At 41.2% G+C, this 21,275-nt stretch overlaps 1 protein-coding gene across 3 annotated transcripts in view; it reads left to right on the plus strand.

Moving 5' to 3' along the window:
- Positions 1 to 3,330: 3,330 nt before the first annotated feature.
- Positions 3,331 to 21,275, plus strand: part of LOC148017363 (uncharacterized) — a 62,423-nt gene continuing 44,478 nt past the window's right edge. For 2 of the 3 annotated variants that reach the window (XM_087662835.1, XM_087662837.1), the window contains exons 1-2: positions 3,331 to 3,671; positions 15,145 to 15,352. In XM_087662835.1, the coding sequence (XP_087518961.1) occupies positions 3,482 to 3,671; positions 15,145 to 15,352 (398 nt within the window). In that variant the 5' untranslated portion in view covers positions 3,331 to 3,481. Of the gene's footprint in view, positions 3,825 to 15,144; positions 15,353 to 21,275 lie in introns of all 3 variants that reach the window. The other variant, XM_087662836.1, reaches the window with a different exon arrangement.

Raw genomic sequence — 21,275 nt, forward strand, 5'->3', positions numbered from 1 at the left:
AGTATCAAAGAAATGGGACTCACTTGTAGGAAGATTCTTGTGGGTTAAGGGATATCATAAGGTACATTGTTCCAAATTTAATGAAAACACTCAAGAAAACCAAAGAAGAGGGAGGACTTAACTTGATGTCTATTAATAAAGGAAGGAAGTACCTCGTTAAGGGCAGAGCTACTCAAACAATATTAGAAGCATGAGGCTCCATGGACTCCAATGCTCAACTACTTGACCAAGAAGGGAAATAGCAAATCATGTATGCCATGGGGACTTACAACATACACAATCATGTCACAAGCCATCAATGAAGTCAAGGGGCAAGGCATAATCGAAGAGTTGTTGTAGTCTCATGGAGAGAGATTTGGATGGATGGAAAATGGAGCAACATGAAAAAAGTAATGAGCAAGGAGGAAAGCATGCTTTGGTCATGGGCATGTGAAGCCCCTCATTGCAAAGATGATGGGAGGAAGGGCATGAACTTGGTTAAGAAAGGCATTACCAAGTTAACCCAATGGCGAAAAGAGGACGGAGAGGCCAAGAATTTCAAGGAAACACAAGGAGATTGGAATCTCACAAAGCATTCAAAAGCTTATGGGAAATACGTTGCACATGCTAGCCCTGTCATAAAACTCATGGAGGAAGAATTTAGAGGCATAATTCTTTTGAGTTCTCTAACAAATAAGAAACCACTATTCCGAGCTCTTACTATGAAAAATATCAAGCAACATAGAGGGAAGGAGGGAATATATAGCAACAGGATACACAAAAGTTGGGGGATACAAATCTCAAAGGGCAAACTAACGGATAACTTGAAGAAAACCTAGTTGCTATCGATACCACTAAATTATATATCATTTATCTAGAGAGTCACTATGGATGTTATGGCAAGTGGTGGACAAAAACTCAAAGATAAAGGCCTCCTTGAAGAGAGATGTTCTTATGGGGAGTAAGAAACAACCATGCATTTGCTTTGAGATGGGTGAAAAGGTAAGCCAATTTGGAGCAAAGTAATCAAGTGCTTTTGGGTGCAAGATGGAGTGAAGAGAATGGATGAGGATATGAAAATAAAAGTTTGTATTTTTTGCCTAAACAACTTCATTGCACATGACAAGGAGTAGACATTTCAATCCATTAGGAGTCTTGTCTTATAGGAAACATGGAATGTGAGTCTTAAAAGGATCTTTGATGGAGTGGGTGGTAAAATATCATGAGTTGAGATTAAATCAAGACAAAATGATTCTTGGTATTAGCATGTAAAATAGGCAAACTCAATGACTAGGTATTAGCCAACATTTTGAACTACTTGCCCTTAATATTTTGTGTTTTGACAACATTTTGAACCATTTGCCCTAAATATTTTGTGTTTTGATAATATTTTTAAATTATTTTTTTGATTCACGTCTAATATGATCGAGAACTGAAAAGTAAAGTGTATGTGAATGACATGGAGTAAAATGTAAAGTGTAAGAAGGCTAACACTTCTACATGTAAGAGATATAAGAGCATTCAATGGCAAGCCTTACATATAAGGATGATGATTAAGATTCTACATGTAAAAAGCATTTTGTGTTATATATGTTATATTTATTATAATTTAAAGAGGACCCAAAATGTTAAAAAAATATTAATATTTACCCTCCAACCAACCAAAATTACAGTGCAGGCATTTAAAGACTAATCTTCTAGTATTCAATACTAGCATTTCGTGCGCGGGAATGTTAGGCTGCTTCGCAGTCCTTGAAGCGGCAAACAAAGTTGCTCGCATAGCAACTTCGCTCAACAATCCATTTCTCTCTCCTCTTTTTCCTATCTGTTTTTAATTTTTTAATTTACTCTCTCTCTCTCTCTCTCTCTCCCCCCAAAAAAATTCCCAATGTCTAATTTTCTGTCTCTTTCTCTGCCTTCTATTTTAGTTTATTTTTTCTCCTCTCGTGGTTCTCTCTCTCTCTCTCTCTCCCTCCTTTTATTCTCCTCCTCTCTCATCTCTTTTCCTTCTCTCTCACTCTTCTCTTTTTTCTTTTTGTTCTTCTTCTCTCTCTCTCTCTCTCTCTATTCTCTTTTTAAAAATTTTATCCTCTTTCTCTCTCTCTCTCTTCTTATCTTCTCTTTGCACTTTTCTTCTCTCTTTCTCTTCTATTTTTATTCTCTCTCTCTCTCTTTTTAAATTTTATATTTCCTCTCTCTATAATTCTTTCTACATGTTCCCTTTCTCTCTCTCTCTCTCTCTCTCTCTCTCTTTCTCTCTCTCTCTTATTCTTCTTCTTTTTCTTTCACTTTCTTTCCCTCCCCTTCCCCTCAGTCTCTCTTAAAGTATGCAAATTTTATCTTTTCCCTATATATAATTCTCTCTTTATATTTATATTCTCTCTTTTCTTCTCCTCCTCCTCCTCTCTCTCTCTCTCTCTCTCTCTCTCTCTCTCTATCTCTCCACCCCTTTTTCTTCTCCTCCCCTTTCTCCTAATTTTTATTTTTTTCTTCTCTCCCTCTCTTTTTAAAATTTTATCTTTTCTCTCTCTCTCTCTCTCTTTCTTCTTTCTCTAAAAAAATATTTTCCCAATTTCTCTTCCTCTTTTCCTCTTTCTTATTCTTCTGTCTATCTCTCTCTCTCTCTCTCTCCCCCCTCCTATCTTTTCCTTCTCTCTCCTATTTTTCTTTTCTCTTTTTTAAAAATTTTATATTCCCTCTGTCTACAATTCTCTCTCCTTTTCTTCTCTTTGTCTCTCTCCTCTCTTTTCCTCTCTCTCCCTTCCTCTTCTTTTTTTTACTCTGCGTATATATATATATATATATATATCTCTCTCCTTATTTTAATTAAAAAGAAAGTTTAAATTAAAAAATTTAATCTAACTATGAGAGAGAGAGAGAGAGGAGGAATTCAATTAAAAAGGGGAAAGGGAAAAGAAAAAGAGAGAGAGAAGAATTAAAAAAAGCTTTTAAAAATATTTAATTAAAAGAAAAGTTTAAATTAAAAAGTTTAATTTGAGAGAGAGAGAGAGAGAGAGAGCCTAGGCCTTACACATAAGAGAGAGAGAGAAGGGGAATGAATTTAATTAAAAAAAAGAGAGAAAAAAATAAACAGATTATAAATGAGAGAGAAGAGGAGGATTTAATTTAAAAAATAAAAGTAAAAAAAGAGAAATTTTAATATTTAAAAAAAAGAGAAAATAAAAAATTACTCGTGAGAAAGAGGGGAGGAGAGAGGGTCTTAATTGAAAAAGGGAGGTTTGGGAAATGGGATAGCTTTCCGAACCTATAGCGAAAATAATATAATAATAAAATTATTAATAGAAAATTTTGGAGTGCCACACGAAGAGCCCCCTACAAAACCTTCCCTGAGCCCCATGGTAAGGCAATCTGAAATAACTGCGCATGATTAAGGCAAGGTGATTGAGTCCTCCGTATGAGCGAAAAGGGATGAACAAATGGTCTAACGACCTTCAAAGGGCAGGGAACCACAGCACTGATCAGACAAGGGGCTTGGATTTTGATGTCACATGACAAGATATGGAGCTTGCTATCAGTGCAACATCAATTTTCAGCAGGTTTTAGAGGCGAGGACCTTATCGGCCCTCTGATTCGGAACTTCCCGGTTTGGGAAAGCCCTTGGATGGTGATGCTGTCGAAGTTCTGGCAAGGATTTTCTTGTTGGTTGGGAACTTCCTGGTGTCGAAGTTCTGGCAAGTTTTCTTGTTGGTTGGGAAATTCCTAATGTCGTGAAGTCCTTGGATGGTGATGCTGTTCAAGTTGTGGAAAGGGTTTTCTTATTTCATGCATGCAGCACCGGCATGTTGTAACCCGTGATCGTGTGAAGACGTCAACGATTGCGCACGGTAATCTTAAATCTCGTTGTTGTGATCGCGCTTGATGCGAGCCTTAATGATGCAAATGTATCGAGTAACACTCTGATTGTCTATCACTAATACCGACCTTTGTCATGTCGGGCATCCTTAAACTCACTATAGGGAGGGACTGCATATCTAGCCAGGTGTGGTTGGGGTAACGGGTGAGGGACTGGCAGCCCCTTGCCCTTGACGGCAAGTAGGTGCCTCCGGAGCAAAAGCTTATGATGTTGATCACTATAGGGAAGAACAGGGAAAATAGCCTCTTTTCCCACATGGGAAAGTGTTATAAACATCTATGATGGTTGACACTGTACTGTTTAGAACATGGTAAGCAGGATCAGATTTTCTTTGCTTGTGAAACATGATGGGCATTGATTATTCACTGATTAAGGTCCCAATAGAGTGTTATTTAGCTCATGCCAAGCAGGCTCTTTTTTTAAAATGGTTAGTGAGAAAGGATGGTCTGTTGCTTGGCACAATTAAATTCACTTCCCAAGATCCGAATGGTTGACAACTCAGGACATGCTAGGCAAGATCAGATATGCTTAGCATGTGAGAAGGGATGTTTGGTTGCTTGTGGTGTGCTGTGTCATCCCAATGAAAGGAGCAGCCACATAAAAGCTGAGAAGTCCAATGGCCTTCTGCAATGCAATCCTCATGAACCAAGAATGCAGGTAGTTGTGAATCCTTCTCCTGATTCCATGCTGCAAGAGAAAACCCTTGGAAGCCTCTTCGAAATGATATATTGTGTGCCTCTCAAACATATATGGATGTTTACCAAGCTAAAATACTAGAGCTCGATGTTCCTACTTTTTTGTAATGAATAACCTTCCCATTCTTCCCATCATATCACTTCTCCCTTATCCTAGTATTGTTAGCAATTGACACCCCCTGGATGGGGAGGGAGGCTGGGTGGACACCATCATGGGCAGCCCAGGCAGGGCAGCATGATCGTGGGTAGACGGGATGGCAGGCAGCACAGGATTGTGGGCTTGGCAGGATCAGAGGCGGCAGCAGGCAGACCAGTCAGCCTGCTTGCCATATGGCAGGTCCAACCAGGCTGGCCTGTGGTGGCCAACTGCACTTCTTCCAGCACCTCATTCTTGCCTATTTTATGTTGGTCACCATTTCTTAGTCAGTTTTGTACACAATTGCGCAAGGTTTCCGGCTGTCATCATATGTGCGCAACCCTTGGTATTCATTCTGCTCTGATTATTCAGCTTTCAGTATTTAGCATTCTCAGCATTCTTCTGTCTCTTTCTCTCTCTTCTCTCCGTGCTTAGCATCTACAATCAGTCCATGCATACACTTCTGCGTCACTGCACTGTGACATGGTATTAGAGCAGTGTTAAACGGCGGATTAAGCATGGATAGACCTGAAGTGGAGGATTCGATGTGACAAAAAGGCTGTGTTTTCAATGTAGAGGTGTGAGGGGGAGGGCTGTGCATCAACATGTGGCTGGAGTGAGAGAAGATGTGTTTGTTGATTGTTTGAGCAGAAACAGCTGTCAAAGCATGAAAAAGGCTCTGTTTTGAGTCTTTCAGAGCAAATTTGGGTTTTAATCACCTCTAACAGTGAAGTTCTTCAGTGAATAGGCGAAGGAAATCCTAGCTAGCTGCCTTTATGGAGTCAGAGGAGGGCCACCCAGCACGTGCAGAGTTATGCAAAGGCACAATAGGATGTCTTTTGAGGCAGTGATGGAATTCTAGGCCATTATGGACGAGAAGGTCCCTATTCTTCTGATAGATCTGTAGGATTAGAAGCCTGATGGAAAAAACAACAGTTTCTGGTGAGTGATGATGGACGCCATCTTGGAGTCATATGATCTGGTGGAGCTCTTTACCATAGCCATTTGATCGTTCAGTAGCAGTCAAGGAGTCCTCAACCCATTCTCAAGCTGAGAAATCACATTTGGAGAGGGCCTAGGTTGTAACGTGCCCGCTCTTCAAATCGTGGGACACATCTTAGCAGTCCGTCGAGAGATATATCTAGAAGACGCCGCCCGGCACTCCCAAGGAATGACACGGGGTTTGCCAACTAGGGTTTCTCGAGTCTGCTCCGCAACGGAATTTATCCGGCCGTTCCCACTAGGATCGACCTGAAGTCCGGTTCCTAGTCAACATTGTCTAAGGTCATAGACCAACTCTTTCCTAACATTTCCTGTTAACATCTCCTTTGAGGAAAGCTCTCGGCTAACCGAGACCACCCTTTCGTAGGATAGACCCATTGGTCACATCCATCACGCTTCCCTCGGGGGTTGTTTTAGTTATCTAATTACCTACCACGTTATGCTTGACACATAAAAGCAGCTTTTTTAATTAACCCGTTAGTCACAGGTTCCTTTACGTAATTTAGGCCACAGACACGAAGACAGGTTAAAACAAGATCAAACACTTACTTAATTTATCTTCGGATTAATGTGTGTCTCCTGCCCATACAGGAGAAGTAAGTGCTCCTTTCTGCCCCCGCAGAAAAATCTTTCTGTCTTCCGGTAATAAAACCTGAAGGTTTATCCTTCTAAGATTCCGCCTTGTAACTAGTATCAAGGCCTCGAGATCCCATCTTGAGTCACGTAGAACACTTGTGTAGGGCCTGGAGGAATTGGGAATTACAGCGAGAGCCCCCACTGGCACCCAAGTGTCCTCCTACGCCAAGTAATTTCCACGGAGAGACCTCTCGTGGCGGGTTCGGTCCACATTCCCGGCGCGGATTCACAACCCCCTTGGTTAGGATTTGGCGGTTCGCCGGGGGGGGGGGGGTTGTTGGGTATTCGGGCTGAATATGAGCATGAAGTAAGTACATGATTGTCTATGCAGGATGCTACTAATCAATGGACAGCATGTGGAAAAGAGAAAAAAGTGGCTGAAAATGCATTATCTTGTAGCAATATGCATGGTGGAGTAGGGTAAATGCAACAATATGGAGAAGAGACTCTAGGATTTATTCCTCGAAGTCACTACACAAGAAATCATTAGGCTAGAGCTACCACTGAAACGGTAGTGAAAATAGGGGAACGTGAAACTCCTTGTGTTGCTTTACTTGACCATGGGTCTGAGATAAATGTCATTGAGCGGGGATTGTATGAAAATGGTGCATGGCCTGTAGACACTGATCATGGTTGGCGAATGAGGTCTGCAAATAATTCTTCAGGGGAGCTCTATGCTGCATGTCCTAATGTAAAAGTGATGATTGGTGATGTACAAGAAGAGCAATACTTCTTTGTGCAAGATAATTCCTCATATGCAGTGATTTTGGGATAGCCCTATATTATAGGTGTGCGTATGAAACGAAGGTGCTTGATGATGGTTCTGCTTATGCAAGAGTCAGAAGCAAGGATGGGAGAAAAGTAGTTCAATTTCTTACTGTTTGTGTTAATCATCCTAGAAACCAGGATACGTTTTGAGAGTCTCCTTTGGTTCCAAATGCAAGGGAATTCAAAGACCTGGATTTTCATTAAGTACTGCTGTAATGTGGGGCTACAGTAGTGCTGTTCAGTGGGTGTACTCGCCTCTTGATAAAATGAAGCATGTATTTACTATTGGTAATTCTTAGTTTACAGCAAACAGTTCATGTTGGTTTAAGCCTATGGAAGCTATGTGTAGGGCTGAACGCATATCTATGAAATGGGCTACTAAGAAACTGAGAGTATTGGGGTTGTTAGCTGAAAATGATGGCATTTCAGGCATCTTTTATGGGCTGAATATTATTGACACTATGGCTGAAATTTTAGCAACTATATATGCAGAAAATGAGGCTGAAAACAAAGTGTTGTCAGTATGTTCTTTGGATATGTATGATATTATAGCATTGTTTGCTCAGCAGGAAGGATTACAATGGGCTGAAGCACTTGTGGAGACAAAGTATAAGACAGTTGACAAAAAGGTGAAACCAATTGCTTTGCCACTTCCACCAGAGAGTGAGGGTATGTATGAAAAAGTGTCAAGGCAGCCAAGCTTACGGGATCCTAAAGATATAGGTCATCGGTTTACATCTGAAACATTACAGGAATTGAAAGTTGGTGCAAAAGGGTTTTTTTTGCCTACTGAGAGAGACTGTTTTATGCGATGTTGGCTAGACATGGAAAGGCATTTGCATTTCAGCCAAGTGAAATAGGTTGTGTGGATCCAAATGTTGTCTCTCCTATGGTCATATTTACTGTGCCACATGTACCATGGAACTTGAGGCCTATTCCAGTGCCTGAAGCTTACTTGCCAAAGCTGATGGATTTGCTAAATGAAAAGATTCGCATGAAGATCTTGGAGCCTTCTTCAGCCCCGTACTCTAATCGTTGGTTTAATGTGCCAAAAAAGAATGGGGCTTTGAGATTTATTCAAGACATGCAACTGGTCAATAAAGTGACTATAAGAAATGTGGGTGCAGGTCCTGTGGTTGATGAATTTGTAGAGGCTTTTGCAGGCAGAGCGATCTATTCTTTGGGTGATCTTTACTCGGGTTATGATCAGTTTCAGCTTGCAATTGAAAGCAGGGATATCACAACCATGAAGACTCCTTTGGGGTTAGTACGGATGTGTACTCTCCCACAGGGTGCAACAAACTCAGTGGCACACATGAAAAGTGCTATGAATAGGGTACTCAGGGATTTTATACCACAATTGACTATGCCCTTCTTGGATGATGTTTCAACCAAAGGGTGTGTAGTGGATGAAAAGAATGAAGAGATGGATGCTCATGGATGCAGACAGTTTGTTGCAGACCATATTGTGGATTGTGAGAGGATTTTGACACGTCTAGAAGAGGTGCATTTAACTCTTTCTGGACAAAAGTTTGTCTTTGGAGTTGAAGAGGTTTTGATTGTTGGGCATATGTGTGGGCCTTATGGGCGAAGGCCATCACCAGCAAAAATAGATGGGATTGATAGAATGCAAGATGTATGCATGAATGTATCAGAGGTTCGTAGATTCTTGGGTGCATGTGTATTCTATTTGATATGGATTCCTCACTTTGCACATGTAGCTGATGCTCTTTATCAGCTTCTAAGGAAAGGTCAGAAATTTCATTGGGAAAGGAAGCATCAGAAAGCGATGAAGAAATTGAAGCAACTCTTAAAATCAGCTCCTACATTGAGAAAGATTGACTATTCACATGGAAAGTCTATCATTATTACTGTTGATACAAGCCCAATCGGGATTGGATGGGCAATTGGGCAAGATGATGAGGAAGGGCAAAGATATGCAATTCGCTTTGATGCTGAAGTATTGACTGAACGACAGAGAAGATATCCACAAGTTAAAAGAGAATTATGGGAAATTGTGACAGCCCTTAAATGTGATAAGGAGTATTTTATGGGTGCTCATGTAGTCATTGAGATCGATTGTTTGTCGGTATTGGGTATGATTACTAGTTGTGCTACTCCGGACAATGGCATCCCTATGCTGCTTCCCCCGAATGCAAGAGACACATGGCTGCTGGCTCACCACTATATCCGGCAACCCTCGAACAAGCTGTCCACGTGACGCCCTCCGAAGATAGTCATAGTTCAGGTGACCAAACCGAGCATGCCATAACTCTGACTGTGACTGAGAGGTAAGAAGAAGAGTAGAGAGGGCGGTGGAAGACTTCAGTTTATAAATGCCATTCTCCTCATATCCGGATGAGAGAACCTTCCTCGATCCACGATCAAGGACTCGCACCGTAGTACTGTCAAACTCCACCAAAAGGACAAGGGAGCAAATCTTATGAACTGAAAGGAGATGGTACCCTAATCCTGGTACATGCAAAACCTCTGAGGTATGGGTACCACCTCGCCCATCAGGAATAAGTTGCATCTTACCCCGACCTGCAATAGAAACTGAAGAGCTGTCTCCAATGAGAATCTGCCCACGCGAGGGTCGCAACTGGGCAACACCATCTGATGAAGGAGTCATGTGCCGTGAGGCACCACTATCAACAATCCACTCTCGAGCCTGGGGAGCCGTCATCGCAGCATCAGAAGCATTCGGTGAAGCGTCCTCAATGATAGCTAGATGAAGAAATGCAGCTGATGAGGGTGCAGCCACCGCTCCAGAATCCTTGGTATCCTTCTTCTTGGTGTCCTTCGTGTCTTTGTCAGGGCAATCCTTCTTCCAATGGCCAGTCTTTCCACAAATATGGCATGTGGAATCTTTGTCCTTGTCCTTCTCCTTGTCCTTCTTGGACTTGTTATCCCCCTTCTTCTTCTTTTGGTCCTTCCCCTTCTTCTGAGAGGCTTGACCTGTCAACGCCTCCGACTTGGAAGCATTCTGTCCCTTTAACTGTTCCTCTTGGTCCAAGACCATAGGAACCAACTCTTCCCATCGAAGAGTAGACTCTCGCCCCGAAGCTATAAGGGCAGAGTAAAATGTACCGAATCGTGGCGGCAACTGGGACAAAAGTGTGATCGCCATGTCTTCGGAGGAAATCGGCTTCCCCGCATTCTGAACCTGCATCTGAAGCTGCCTTAGCTTGTTAGTGTGCTCCCGCAGCGAATAAGACTTATTTACGGACAAGGTCCGCATCTGTACCTCCAAAGAAACCCGCTTCATAAGGGTCATCCGATTGTACATCTGATCAAGCTCCAGCCATATCTCTCGAGCCACCGTCAAGTGCTCGATGTGAGCGATCACGGCTGTAGTGCATGATAGAAAGAGAAAGAATCGAATCCTGGCATTCAGTTTGTCCCAATGAGACTGGGCCTTGGCCAAATCCGCACGAGCATCGGAAGAGAGTTTGGACTCATCTCTTACCGAGGGCTGGTCAATCTCCTCCTGTACCAACTCCGCCAAATCATAGGACTCAAGAATGGCCAACATCATGACGTGCCAAATGCGGTAGTTGTTGCCGTCGAGCTTCTGATCTGCAGGAAGAGCCGGTAAGACAGGCACCTTCCGGTCCATAATCGCCTGGAACTCCAAGTCAATCTCTGTAGACATCTTCACCTGCAATGCCTTCACAAACGCAAAAGCAGCCCCCTCTGACTGGGAAAACTCAGCCTGCTAAGGCTCTTCCGCGTCCTGAACCTTCTTCACTGGCCGGAGGCGATGAAAAAGCAAAACCTGCACTTGTAGGCTGAAAACTCAAACTTCCTCCGCGTCAAACAGCAGTAAACAGCAGCAAATCCACCACTTGTACTCCTTTCCTGTGCGCCCATACTCGTTTCAGCCTTGTTCCAAGGCGCAGCCCTCCTGTCTGCCCTTAAACGCAAAAAACGCAAATTTGTGTCACGATGGAAACTCCTCTTCAGGTTGATTCTGCGCTCAGTCAGCCCTCAAACACTGCTCTGATACCATGTCAGAGTGCAGCGGTGCGGAAGCGTAGGACTAAGAGAGAGAGAACGCAGAGAGAGAAGAGAGAGAAAGAGACAGTGGACGATGAAGATCTGCTGTATAAAGAATGCTGAATACAAAGATATGCAGATATATACACGGGCGCAGTGCGCTGGACTGCGTGTCTCCACCTCGATGATGCAACCTACTGTTCACCTCGAAGTCCACTGCAGTCTGCACTGTCTGCTGTCTGAAATCTGCGAACAGAGACGGAATCTGCGCGTGTCACCGGTTTGTAATCTGCGAGCAGAGAAGTGTACCAGACTGCTGAAAGTGCTAGGTATAAATAGCTGAAAAACCGGGGGAAAGAGGGCGCCAAAAATAGCCAGGCGGCTGCATTAAATGCAGCCCACTGGCTGCTGCAGGTCGGACTGCCACGTGGCAGTCCGATTGTGCAGTCTGACTGCCAGTCCGACTGCACCAGCCTGCTGCCCCTGATCAGGCTATGATCTGATCTCTAACAGGTATGTATAAGGATGTTGCTCACTTTGTGGAAATATGTACGACATATCAAATGTATTTATCTGTGAGACATCGGGATGGATTGCAACCCACATATCCATTGTCTCTTCATTTTAAGTGGGTGGTGGATTTGGTCACAATGCCTATAGGTCTTTGGAAAATGAGATATCTTGTGCTTGCTCGTGTAGACTTGACTAATTAAGTGAAAGAGAAAGCTTTACGTACTAAGACAACAAATGCTGTGTGTACTTTTCTCTTAGAAGAGATCTTTTGTCGGTATGGCTTTGTGGGAAGAATTACAGCAGATAGGGGTGAGTTGGATGCAGATGAAGCTCATGATTTCTTTGCATGATTGGGGATAAAGCTTGCTTTAACTTCAGCCTATAACCCTGAAGGAAATGGAAAAAGTGAAAGAGGTCGCCCACCTATTGTGAAGGCATTGGCAAAAGCATGTGGAGAGAAGGTAAAAGAGTGGCCACGATTGCTCCCTTATGCTTTGTGGGCTGACATAACAACTCATAGTGCTGTTGCAGGATATATGCTTGCAGAATTGATGTATGGTCAAAAACCTATTATGCCGATAGAAGAGATGACAGTCACATGAAGTGTGTTACCTTGGGAGAAGGAGTTGAATCGAGAGGAGTTGTTGGCCTTACGCATTAGACAGTTGGAAAGAAAGTTAGAAGACATAGAGGCAACAACTGTAAAGTTAAGGGCAGCAAGGATACAGAACAAGAAACAATTTGACAAAAGACATAGACTGAGGCCAAGAACCATACAAGATGGGGATTGGGTATTGGTTTATGATAGCAGTTTAGATAACCAGTATAGTGCCATGCGTAAAGTTTCCAAAAGATGGTTTGGACCCTATGTGGTAAGACAGGTGTTTGATAATTCTACTTATGCATTAAATGAGCTAGATGGGACAGCCGTCAAATTTCCGGTAGTAGGGAAAAGAATCAAAATATTCAAAAGGCGAGAATCTACTACCTATGAGTTGCCAGAATTGGAAGAAAATAGTGGTCCTAATATAGAGGCTAGCCAGGAAGATATGGAAGATGAAGAAGTAAAGGATATGGTTGCAGAGGATGAGGAGGACTCAAAATCCGGTGACAACTAGGATTTTGGCACATACCGGAGGATGTGCAGGTTCAGAGGGGGTGGATGTCATGATGTTACGAGGACACAGTGTGAAAAAGTATGGAATGCATCATCATTTGACTTCTTTATTGATCTAGAGAGGTAATGTGATTTGAGCCATTAGTACTAGTGTGAGTTGCATGGATTATCTGAAAATACTAGATTTTTGGATAATTTTAGTCTATTTTTGATATTATTTATTGTAAAAATCCGAAAAAGTTAGAAAAAAACTTCTAGATTAGGATGGTATGCAAAAAGCTAGTTGCTTTTTCAGCCAATTAGGGGATTTTCACAAGAGGGACAGATTGATGAAATCGCGCACGTCACGATCGTTGTAAATAGGCTGAAAACTGCAGATTGAATTGAAAGAAGAATAAGGAGTGATCTGGGAGATCCGTGACCAAGTGTTCTGGGGCTTTACCTTCCTTTCGGAGCCAACGGAGACATCAGATTTGGGTTCCGAGCAGCAGAGAAGGAGCTGTAATTTTTATGCTGTCTTCTGTTCTAAGGTCTCCTTTTCCCATAACTTTTGGCCACTCTAATAACAACCTCTTGACACATCAACCACCTATAATTAGGGTATGCATTGTAGTCCTTTGTCCTCTACCACACAAGTGATAGTTCATTGGTGAACCTTCTGTCATCGAGAGCAGACACATTCATTTGGAAAGGGGACGAGCCACCACTATTACTAGCCAAGAGGATGACTTTGAATGTTATCATGATCAGAGGCAGCAACATTCTCTAAGGCAGAGTACTTCAACTCACTATTCATTCACCAAGCTCCCTCTATGTCATGAAACCTATCCAACTCCCACCTCTCCAAGAAGTGCCAATGTGCTTATTTTGTGAAGTGTATTTAGGCATTTGGTCTACTGTGGCCAGTAAGGCAATATCCTCTAACTCACATGTGGTTACAAGATGATGCCAGGATTCCCTTTCCTCTATGATCATTATCCCACTGCTGTGAGATCTATCCTTGTCCCTATCTATCATTTTCCAATCTTCCCCAATTATAGCATTGGAGCCTTTTAGTTGCTACATTAGATAGAGCCATTGGTTTGCTCTTTGAGTTGAGCAGTTTGCCACGTAGACGAAGCGCAATACAATCTCCTCTTGGCTATCATGACCATGACTCCTATAGCAGAGTCGTCCCTAGCAATAAAATTCAGAGAGGTCTTGAGTTCCTCTTTCACTAGAAGCATAGTTCCTCCTCTTCCTCTAGCTGCTGTATTAAAAAAAACTGGGGGATCAAAAAAGCTCTTCAAGCATATTCAGGAGATTCCAGGAGGGCCGAATGATTGACTATCTAAGAGTGTTATCTTAGATTCCAACCAGTGTTGTTTTAGGGGATGCTATAATGCTCCAGTTCTACACATTTTATTAGTAGCATAATACTTTCCTTTTTATAAAGAGTTCTTTTCTTGGGCCTCAAACATCAATCAACCATAAAAGTAGCGAAACCAGAAGAAAACCATTGTGTTCACAAACATTACTCTCTAGCTACAAAGCACGCAACTAAACTTGTCCTAGACAAGATTATGCATAATTTTTCTGTGGTTAATCAATGAAAATCCCCAGATACACAAGCTTAAAGTTTCAAGCATTTTGTATACTTGAAACATAGGATACAAAAGGGGTAAGAGTGTAAAATGGAGGTGAATATGCCTTGAATTCACCTTTCAGGGCCTTGCTGTTTTGGTATTCTGTGCTCATTCTAGTCCACCAGCTGTGGACCACCTGGTAGTCTAATCCTGCAAATATTTCAAACACATCTCTGCATCAGATAAAGTTGTCATACTATTTAATGTGCCAAATAGATTGTCATTCATTAGATGTTCTTTTTGCACATCATTCTACTAGTTGAATGTGCCAAATATATTGCAAGTCTGTAGATGAAATCATGGCTCATGATATGCACCCTTAGGCAACATGTGCGTTTGACTGTATATGAAATTGGAGCAATTCTGCATCTTGAACATTTGATCCATCAGCTTCTTTATTCTGAAGTTTTAAATGAAGGATAGATTGGCTAGCTCCATGTCAGAGAATCAGTTCATTGTGTCATCTCCATTTAGTTTACAATCATGGCTTCTACCTGTCGTGCACTGCACAAATAGGAAATTATTTAGGTTAATTTCACCCCTCTTGAATGAAATGAATTTGCACACTCTATGTAACTCTACTAGTTGGCAGCATGGTGTTGTGCATAACTGGCCAAACTATAGAGATATGCATGGGTTATTTTTCACAAAATGAGTTGTTTTGGGTTCACTGTCATACTAACTGGAGTCATTTCAGCATTGTTATTCCAAATAGTGTCACATGTGCAATGGTCATGCCAGGATTGGAAGAGAATGTTACATTTTCAAGCTGGGAGCTGATGCTCAATTCTTGATTGCAGAGAACAGACACAATTTGTGTGCAGCTTCTGTAAGGCATCTGGGGCAGTTCAATCTCAAATTAGATGCAATGGACTCTGAAACTATAAATAAGGAAGTTGAGTCTTCAGAAGTGGGTAGTGTACTCCTTAAGCTCACAAAAAGTAAATTTACTCTAGAGCAGATACAAGAACTACAACAGTTACAAGGAAGTCCAAAAAATTGTCTGAGGTATGTTCATTGCTACTGGTAGGAGATTTTGAAGTGAAATATTAATACTCATCCTATGTATAATAGGTATTTGGTAAGGACCCAATTTATGAATTGCAGAAAGGAGCATGCTCTGAGTAGCTCCCTAGAAGAAAGGGCCATCACTGACTGCCGAGTGTCAAGTATTGTGGTCTTTGTTCCAGGCTTGTCATTAATCTTTGTTCTAGCCTCCTTACTACACCATACTAACTGTTGTATTTTGTCTCCTTAAGTTCCCTTAAAGGAAACTTCCTTGCTTATTTAACAAAAAGCATCCTACAATGAGTCCAAAAAGTGTGAGTGCTTAAGAGCTTTGATATGCTAGGGGGTGGCACTGCATGTAGTAGTGTTAGAAGTCGCCAGTCATATACACATGCGAGCAGTTCAACTAGACTTCAAGTATTGTGGTCTTTGTTCCAGGCTTGTCATTAATCTTTGTTCTAGCCTCCTTACTACACCATACTAACTGTTGTATTTTGTCTCCTTAAGTTTGGGTTTTTTCCCTTAAAGGAAACTTCCTTGCTTATTTAACAAAAAGCATCCTACAATGAGTCCAAAAAGTGTGAGTGCTTAAGAGCTTTGATATGCTAGGGGTTGGCACTGCATGTAGTAGTGTAAAGAGTCGCCAGTCATATACACATGTGAGCAGTTCAACTAGACTTACTGTCCACATGATCCAACCGACTTGTGGATCACTGCCTATATATATGAACCTACCTATCTAAGGAAAGGGATTATTTGCAACCCCTAGACATGGGGTCCTAACCAGCATCCCTTATATCCTACAATAGGGGTCCCTATTGTAGTATTGGAGGTCACAAGCCATAGACACATGTGAGCAGTTCAACTAGACTTACTTTCCACGATCCAACTAACTTGCCAATCACTGCCTACATATATGAACCTACATATCCAACGGATTACTTACTAAAATCAGGAGATAAGCTCGAGGAGTGAGCTTTCCTATTATCATCAGGTGTGTGCGTGTACGGTTGACTCCCAAAGACTCTAAAGTGGGAAACAAGAGGCCGAGAGTCAAATAACGCCTCATATGGAGTCCTATGAGGAACAATCACAATTGGGCACTGGTTGTGGATGTACACCGAAGTGTTAGTAGCCTCGATCCAAAGGTGCTCAGGGAGCTTTGTTATGAACAACATAGAGCATGTCCATGTTCATGATGGTCAGGTTCCTACACTCCACACTCCATTTCTGAGGTGGAAAGTTGGTAGAGGTAAGATGGTGAGAGATGCTATGCCCTTGTAGAAACTTGGAGAACTTGTGGGGGGTAAACTCACCACCACTGTCACTCCTTATGCATCTTACATGACGACTAGTTTGGTTATGAACTAATAATATCCAAATAAAAACATATGTAAATGTGTCGCTTGAGAAAATACACCCACATGTATCCAGAATGATCATCCACAATGGAAAAGAAGTATTGCACATTGTTCAAGGTGGTGGTGGATGTTGGCACACAAACATCAACATGAATCAGTGTAAGAGGCACCTCAGCTCTATGTATGGATTCCTAAGGGAATGGGATATGGTACTGTTTCCCAAGTTGACAAGCTTTGCAGATATCGCAAGATAGCTTCATGCGTGGAAGACCTTCAACCATCTGTCAACGCAACAACTTGTAAAGAGAGTTGTATTCGATATGTCCTCCCCTTGCGGTGTTTCTTTAACTTTTATTGCAATGGATGAACTACAATTGAGATCCTTTGACCTTCTCGGTTAATCCAAGTGCCTTGTTGTCAAAACTGACTAGCAAGCCTCCAAACCAATTTGTCCCTTGGTTTGCTCGAGAATTGGTTTTCACGCTTCCTTGAAAGACAAATTCAGCCCCAAATTTGATATTGATTGGCTGGCCTCTTGAATCTCCCTAAAATTTCTCAATTTCAATTGTTGGAATTCAAGTGTTAGGCCCTAAATTTTGAGCATGCATCTTGAAGTGGCTGTCGAATCTTAACTTCCGCTACTATAAATTAGCGTTTACAATAGAAATTTTCCAATATCTCCACCTCTGATGACTCAAATGGCTGGATTTTGTTGAGATAACTTGAGAGATGGCTGAGGAATGAGAGAGAATGCTATAGAGAGAGAAATTTACAGTTTCATCGCGAGAAAGATTGAAAAACTATTGCTACTCTACTCAAATACCCATGGAAATTGTCACCTATAGCTTAGGACCATCAGAGAGGCTGTTGCCTCCTCTTGTATGTTCTCACTTGTACCAGAAGGACCTTGGGCTTCTGTCATCTATTCTTGGAAGGCTCCAAACTGCTATCACTTGTTGTAGAAATGGTCCGTGGTGGCTGCAAATCACATTAGTAGCATCTTTTTATTCTCTAACAGCCTCCTTTATCTCACAATGGTTGGAATAGACTTTCCATCAGTCTCCAAAAACGTTTTTTTCACTTGCATAGTCCAAAAAAATAATTCCACCAACAAAAAATTAAATTGGCTAGGCTAATTTGTCTTCCAAGTATGCTTGAGCAATTATTGACTCTTAGACCAGTATTAATTAATTAATTAATGCCTAGTCTCTAATGTCTCCATTGACATTAGTGGCCCATAAATTGGTCTAGACCGAAATTCGACATTGGGTACCATCTAGTACTGTCATATATAACTTATTACAACTTTTGCTTTTGACATTAACTAATATTTTAGGGTCTTGGATCCCAGAGAGTGAAATAATTAACTTGCACCTCACTTTGTGTAAGTGAAACCAATCTTTGTTCTCGGATAGGGTGGTAAATAACCTGATTAAGCACTATTTACAACAAATAAAAAATTCACAAAACGGAAATGCACACTTTACTATATAATCTTGGACATTGGACACCCTATTGGCCCCAAACTTGGCACCCCTTTTTGTATTTATTTAACTTAATTGAAGAATAAGTTGATGTACAATGGGATTCTTCCAATCCCTTTCAATATTTCAACTTCCCTTGCTATCCAAAATGACTGGCAAGTCTTCAATTTGTTTTGGCTCCTTGATTCGGGTAGTTAATTGGCCTTCACTTGCTTTGATGGAGATGGAAAATGCCCCAAATTCATTGATTTGCTAGTCCCTTCACCTACATTTGACTGAAAAGAGCTTCACCGCTTTTGAATCTAAGTCTTGGAGCTTCCAATTTTTGCCACGCTTCTCGAGGCTGTTGCTAAACCCTAATTTTTGCTGTAGATTAGGGTTTACAGTAGAGAAATCTGAAATTTCTCAGCCTTTTTGTGATCTCAATGTTATAATCTTTGAAGCAAGGTTGTAGAAAGACTGGGAGATGAGAGAGAATGCTGAGGAGAGAAAATTCAGACTTTCTTTACGAAGAATTGAAGAAAATCTGTCATTTACTACTGTTGCACTGTCTCAACAGCTTGTAGATGGAAATAATTGAAGAAAATTAGTCATTTACTGCTTTACAGCAGAGAAATCTGAAATTTCTCAGCCTTTTTGTGATCTCAATGTTGTAATCTTCAAAGCAAGGTTGTAGAAAGACTAGGAGAGATGAGAGAGAATGCTGAGGAGAGAGAAAATTCAGACTTTCTTTACGAAGAATTGAAGAAAATTTGTCATTTACCGCTATTGCACTGTCTCAACAGCTTGTAGATGCAAAGAACTGAAGAAAATTAGTCATTTACTGCTGCCACCTTGTCTCAACAGCCTGTAGATGCTGTCACTTGTTGTTGATTAGTCTTCTCCTGTCTCAGAAGGTCCTCTAATGGTGGTTGCAAATTAGACCAGCAGCATCTTCTCCCTCTCTCTTGCAGGCTAAATACACTAAAATGTCTCTCTCTAGCCTATAAAGACGCTTTTTAGTCTTGCATGGGCATTTTTGACAAGTGGCAACCTTTCCAAATGATTTTTCTAGCATTATCTATAATTAAATATTAATATTCAGTATTTAAATACTAAAAATTCATCTAGTAATTATTTCGGTGCCTTGAAAAATAATCTGACTGGCCAATAATTAAATTGGCTAGGCAACTTCCATTTCCGAGTGTCTTTGCGCCATCTTTGACCATTAGATTCGCATTTACTACTATTAAACGCCACTTCTCTAGTGTCACCAACTGACACTTTTGCCTTTGATATCCCATGATTTCCCTGGGTCCCGGGCTCGTAAATTTACTCTAACCCTAGTTACACCTCACGTGTGCAACATTCACTTAACCATGTGATTAAAAATTAATCCACATGCTAAGTGAGGTTTCAAAAATACATGTCCTCATGACAGTAAGTCACATTAGCACATTTGATTAACTTTTAATAAAATGTTAAGCAAAGCAGTAAAATTTAACATCCTCGTGATAGACCACCACTTGAAATCCTTGCAATCGTCCTTGATTGCACTGCAATGTACCAAAGTGTCCATTGTCACTATTGGAAATACATGCTAGCATTGTAGTCAAACAACATGTGCATCTATTGCTAATCCAGGTTCATGTTTGAAATCCCAAACACTTTAACTAGTTACGATCCATACACATGAATCATAATCACTGTCAGAACCATAAGAGGCGCATCCACATGCCAAAACCCAACATTGTTTTGACCACCAAGGCTTTTGTCATGCATAATTTAAGCATGACCAGTGTCTCATTGCAATGATGTACTCCATGATACTCATGTAAGGCATATGTCAATTGCAAACCACATGTAACTTATGCAATCATACTTTTGTTGCATCACTGGCAAATGTACACTACATACCATTCACATATCCCATACATGCCTTGCAAATGTACATCATATCAAAATGTACATCCCATGTAGTCCATATATGCTAGCAATCTTACAAATGTATAGTTTCAAAGCCTAGATGCAAACCATACCATATGCATATCAACTCATAGTGACTAGTACTCTCAATAGTGATCATGATGGCAGAAATACTGTCAGCATACAGTACCTTGGATGCAAACCAAGTACATTCGAGATTCACTAGCTGTCCATCACTAGGGGAGTGGAGGTGTAACCTTCCCCTTGAGCATTGGGCAATGCTCTAGATCTTCTATGCTTTGTTGAACTTGAATTAGCCCGATAGTCTAACTTAAATACATCAAAGTAAAGTGCAATATTGAGGATAATCTGCCAAGTCACCCTCCTCCATCCATTGCATCTATCAGAGGTGAAATAGTACTAAAACTTTACCAAGAAGCAGATGAAAACTTTACCTCTAACTTTACTTGCCTCAAAACCTCCACTAGGTTCTCGGCCTTCGTTCCTCGAGTATTACGATGCTTTATGCTTTTACATTGCTGCAATTCCAACTTAACTAATATGTAACTTTACATACAATTGACTAGCCCCTCTTGTGTCTCTGACATGCTGGGAGCACCAGATGCATTAGGAAACATTCTTGTTTGCATACTTTGGACCATTGCAATGTGACTGTACATGGGAATTGTATACTATCAGCCATATCAAGGTACATTTTTCCAGACATTGCATGCATTAATAGCTGTATTTTCCTCATGGAGGCATTACTAGCTGCATTTTTCCTCATGACCAGCACTATATGGAGCATTTGTATGACTAGCAATTAATACCACGAGTCCCAAACACAATGGGCTGCATATATGCATTGCTAATCTTGCCACTTAGTGCCCCAACATTATGCCAACATTGTTATACATGGGGTCTGTTAGATTTGTATATTAGATTTATTCCCATGTGTGAACACACATTATTGTGTGTAAAAATGTGTGCTTAGGTGTGAAAACCTTTTACACCACTTAGCATTAAATAAGGGTCAAAGGTGTAGGTGGATACCTTAGCCTATATGTTCAGGCCCTATCACTTGTACTTTCATCACACATATATCTCACTATCCATCTTTCATTTTGTGTGTATGTGCAAGAGTGCGCTCTCTCTCTCTCTCTCTCTCTCTCT

This window comes from Lygodium microphyllum, chromosome 22 (genome assembly GCF_053477565.2).
Source record: "Lygodium microphyllum isolate KBCC chromosome 22, Lygodium_microphyllum_v1.1.10, whole genome shotgun sequence".
In the NCBI taxonomy this organism is placed as follows: Eukaryota; Viridiplantae; Streptophyta; class Polypodiopsida; order Schizaeales; family Lygodiaceae; genus Lygodium; species Lygodium microphyllum.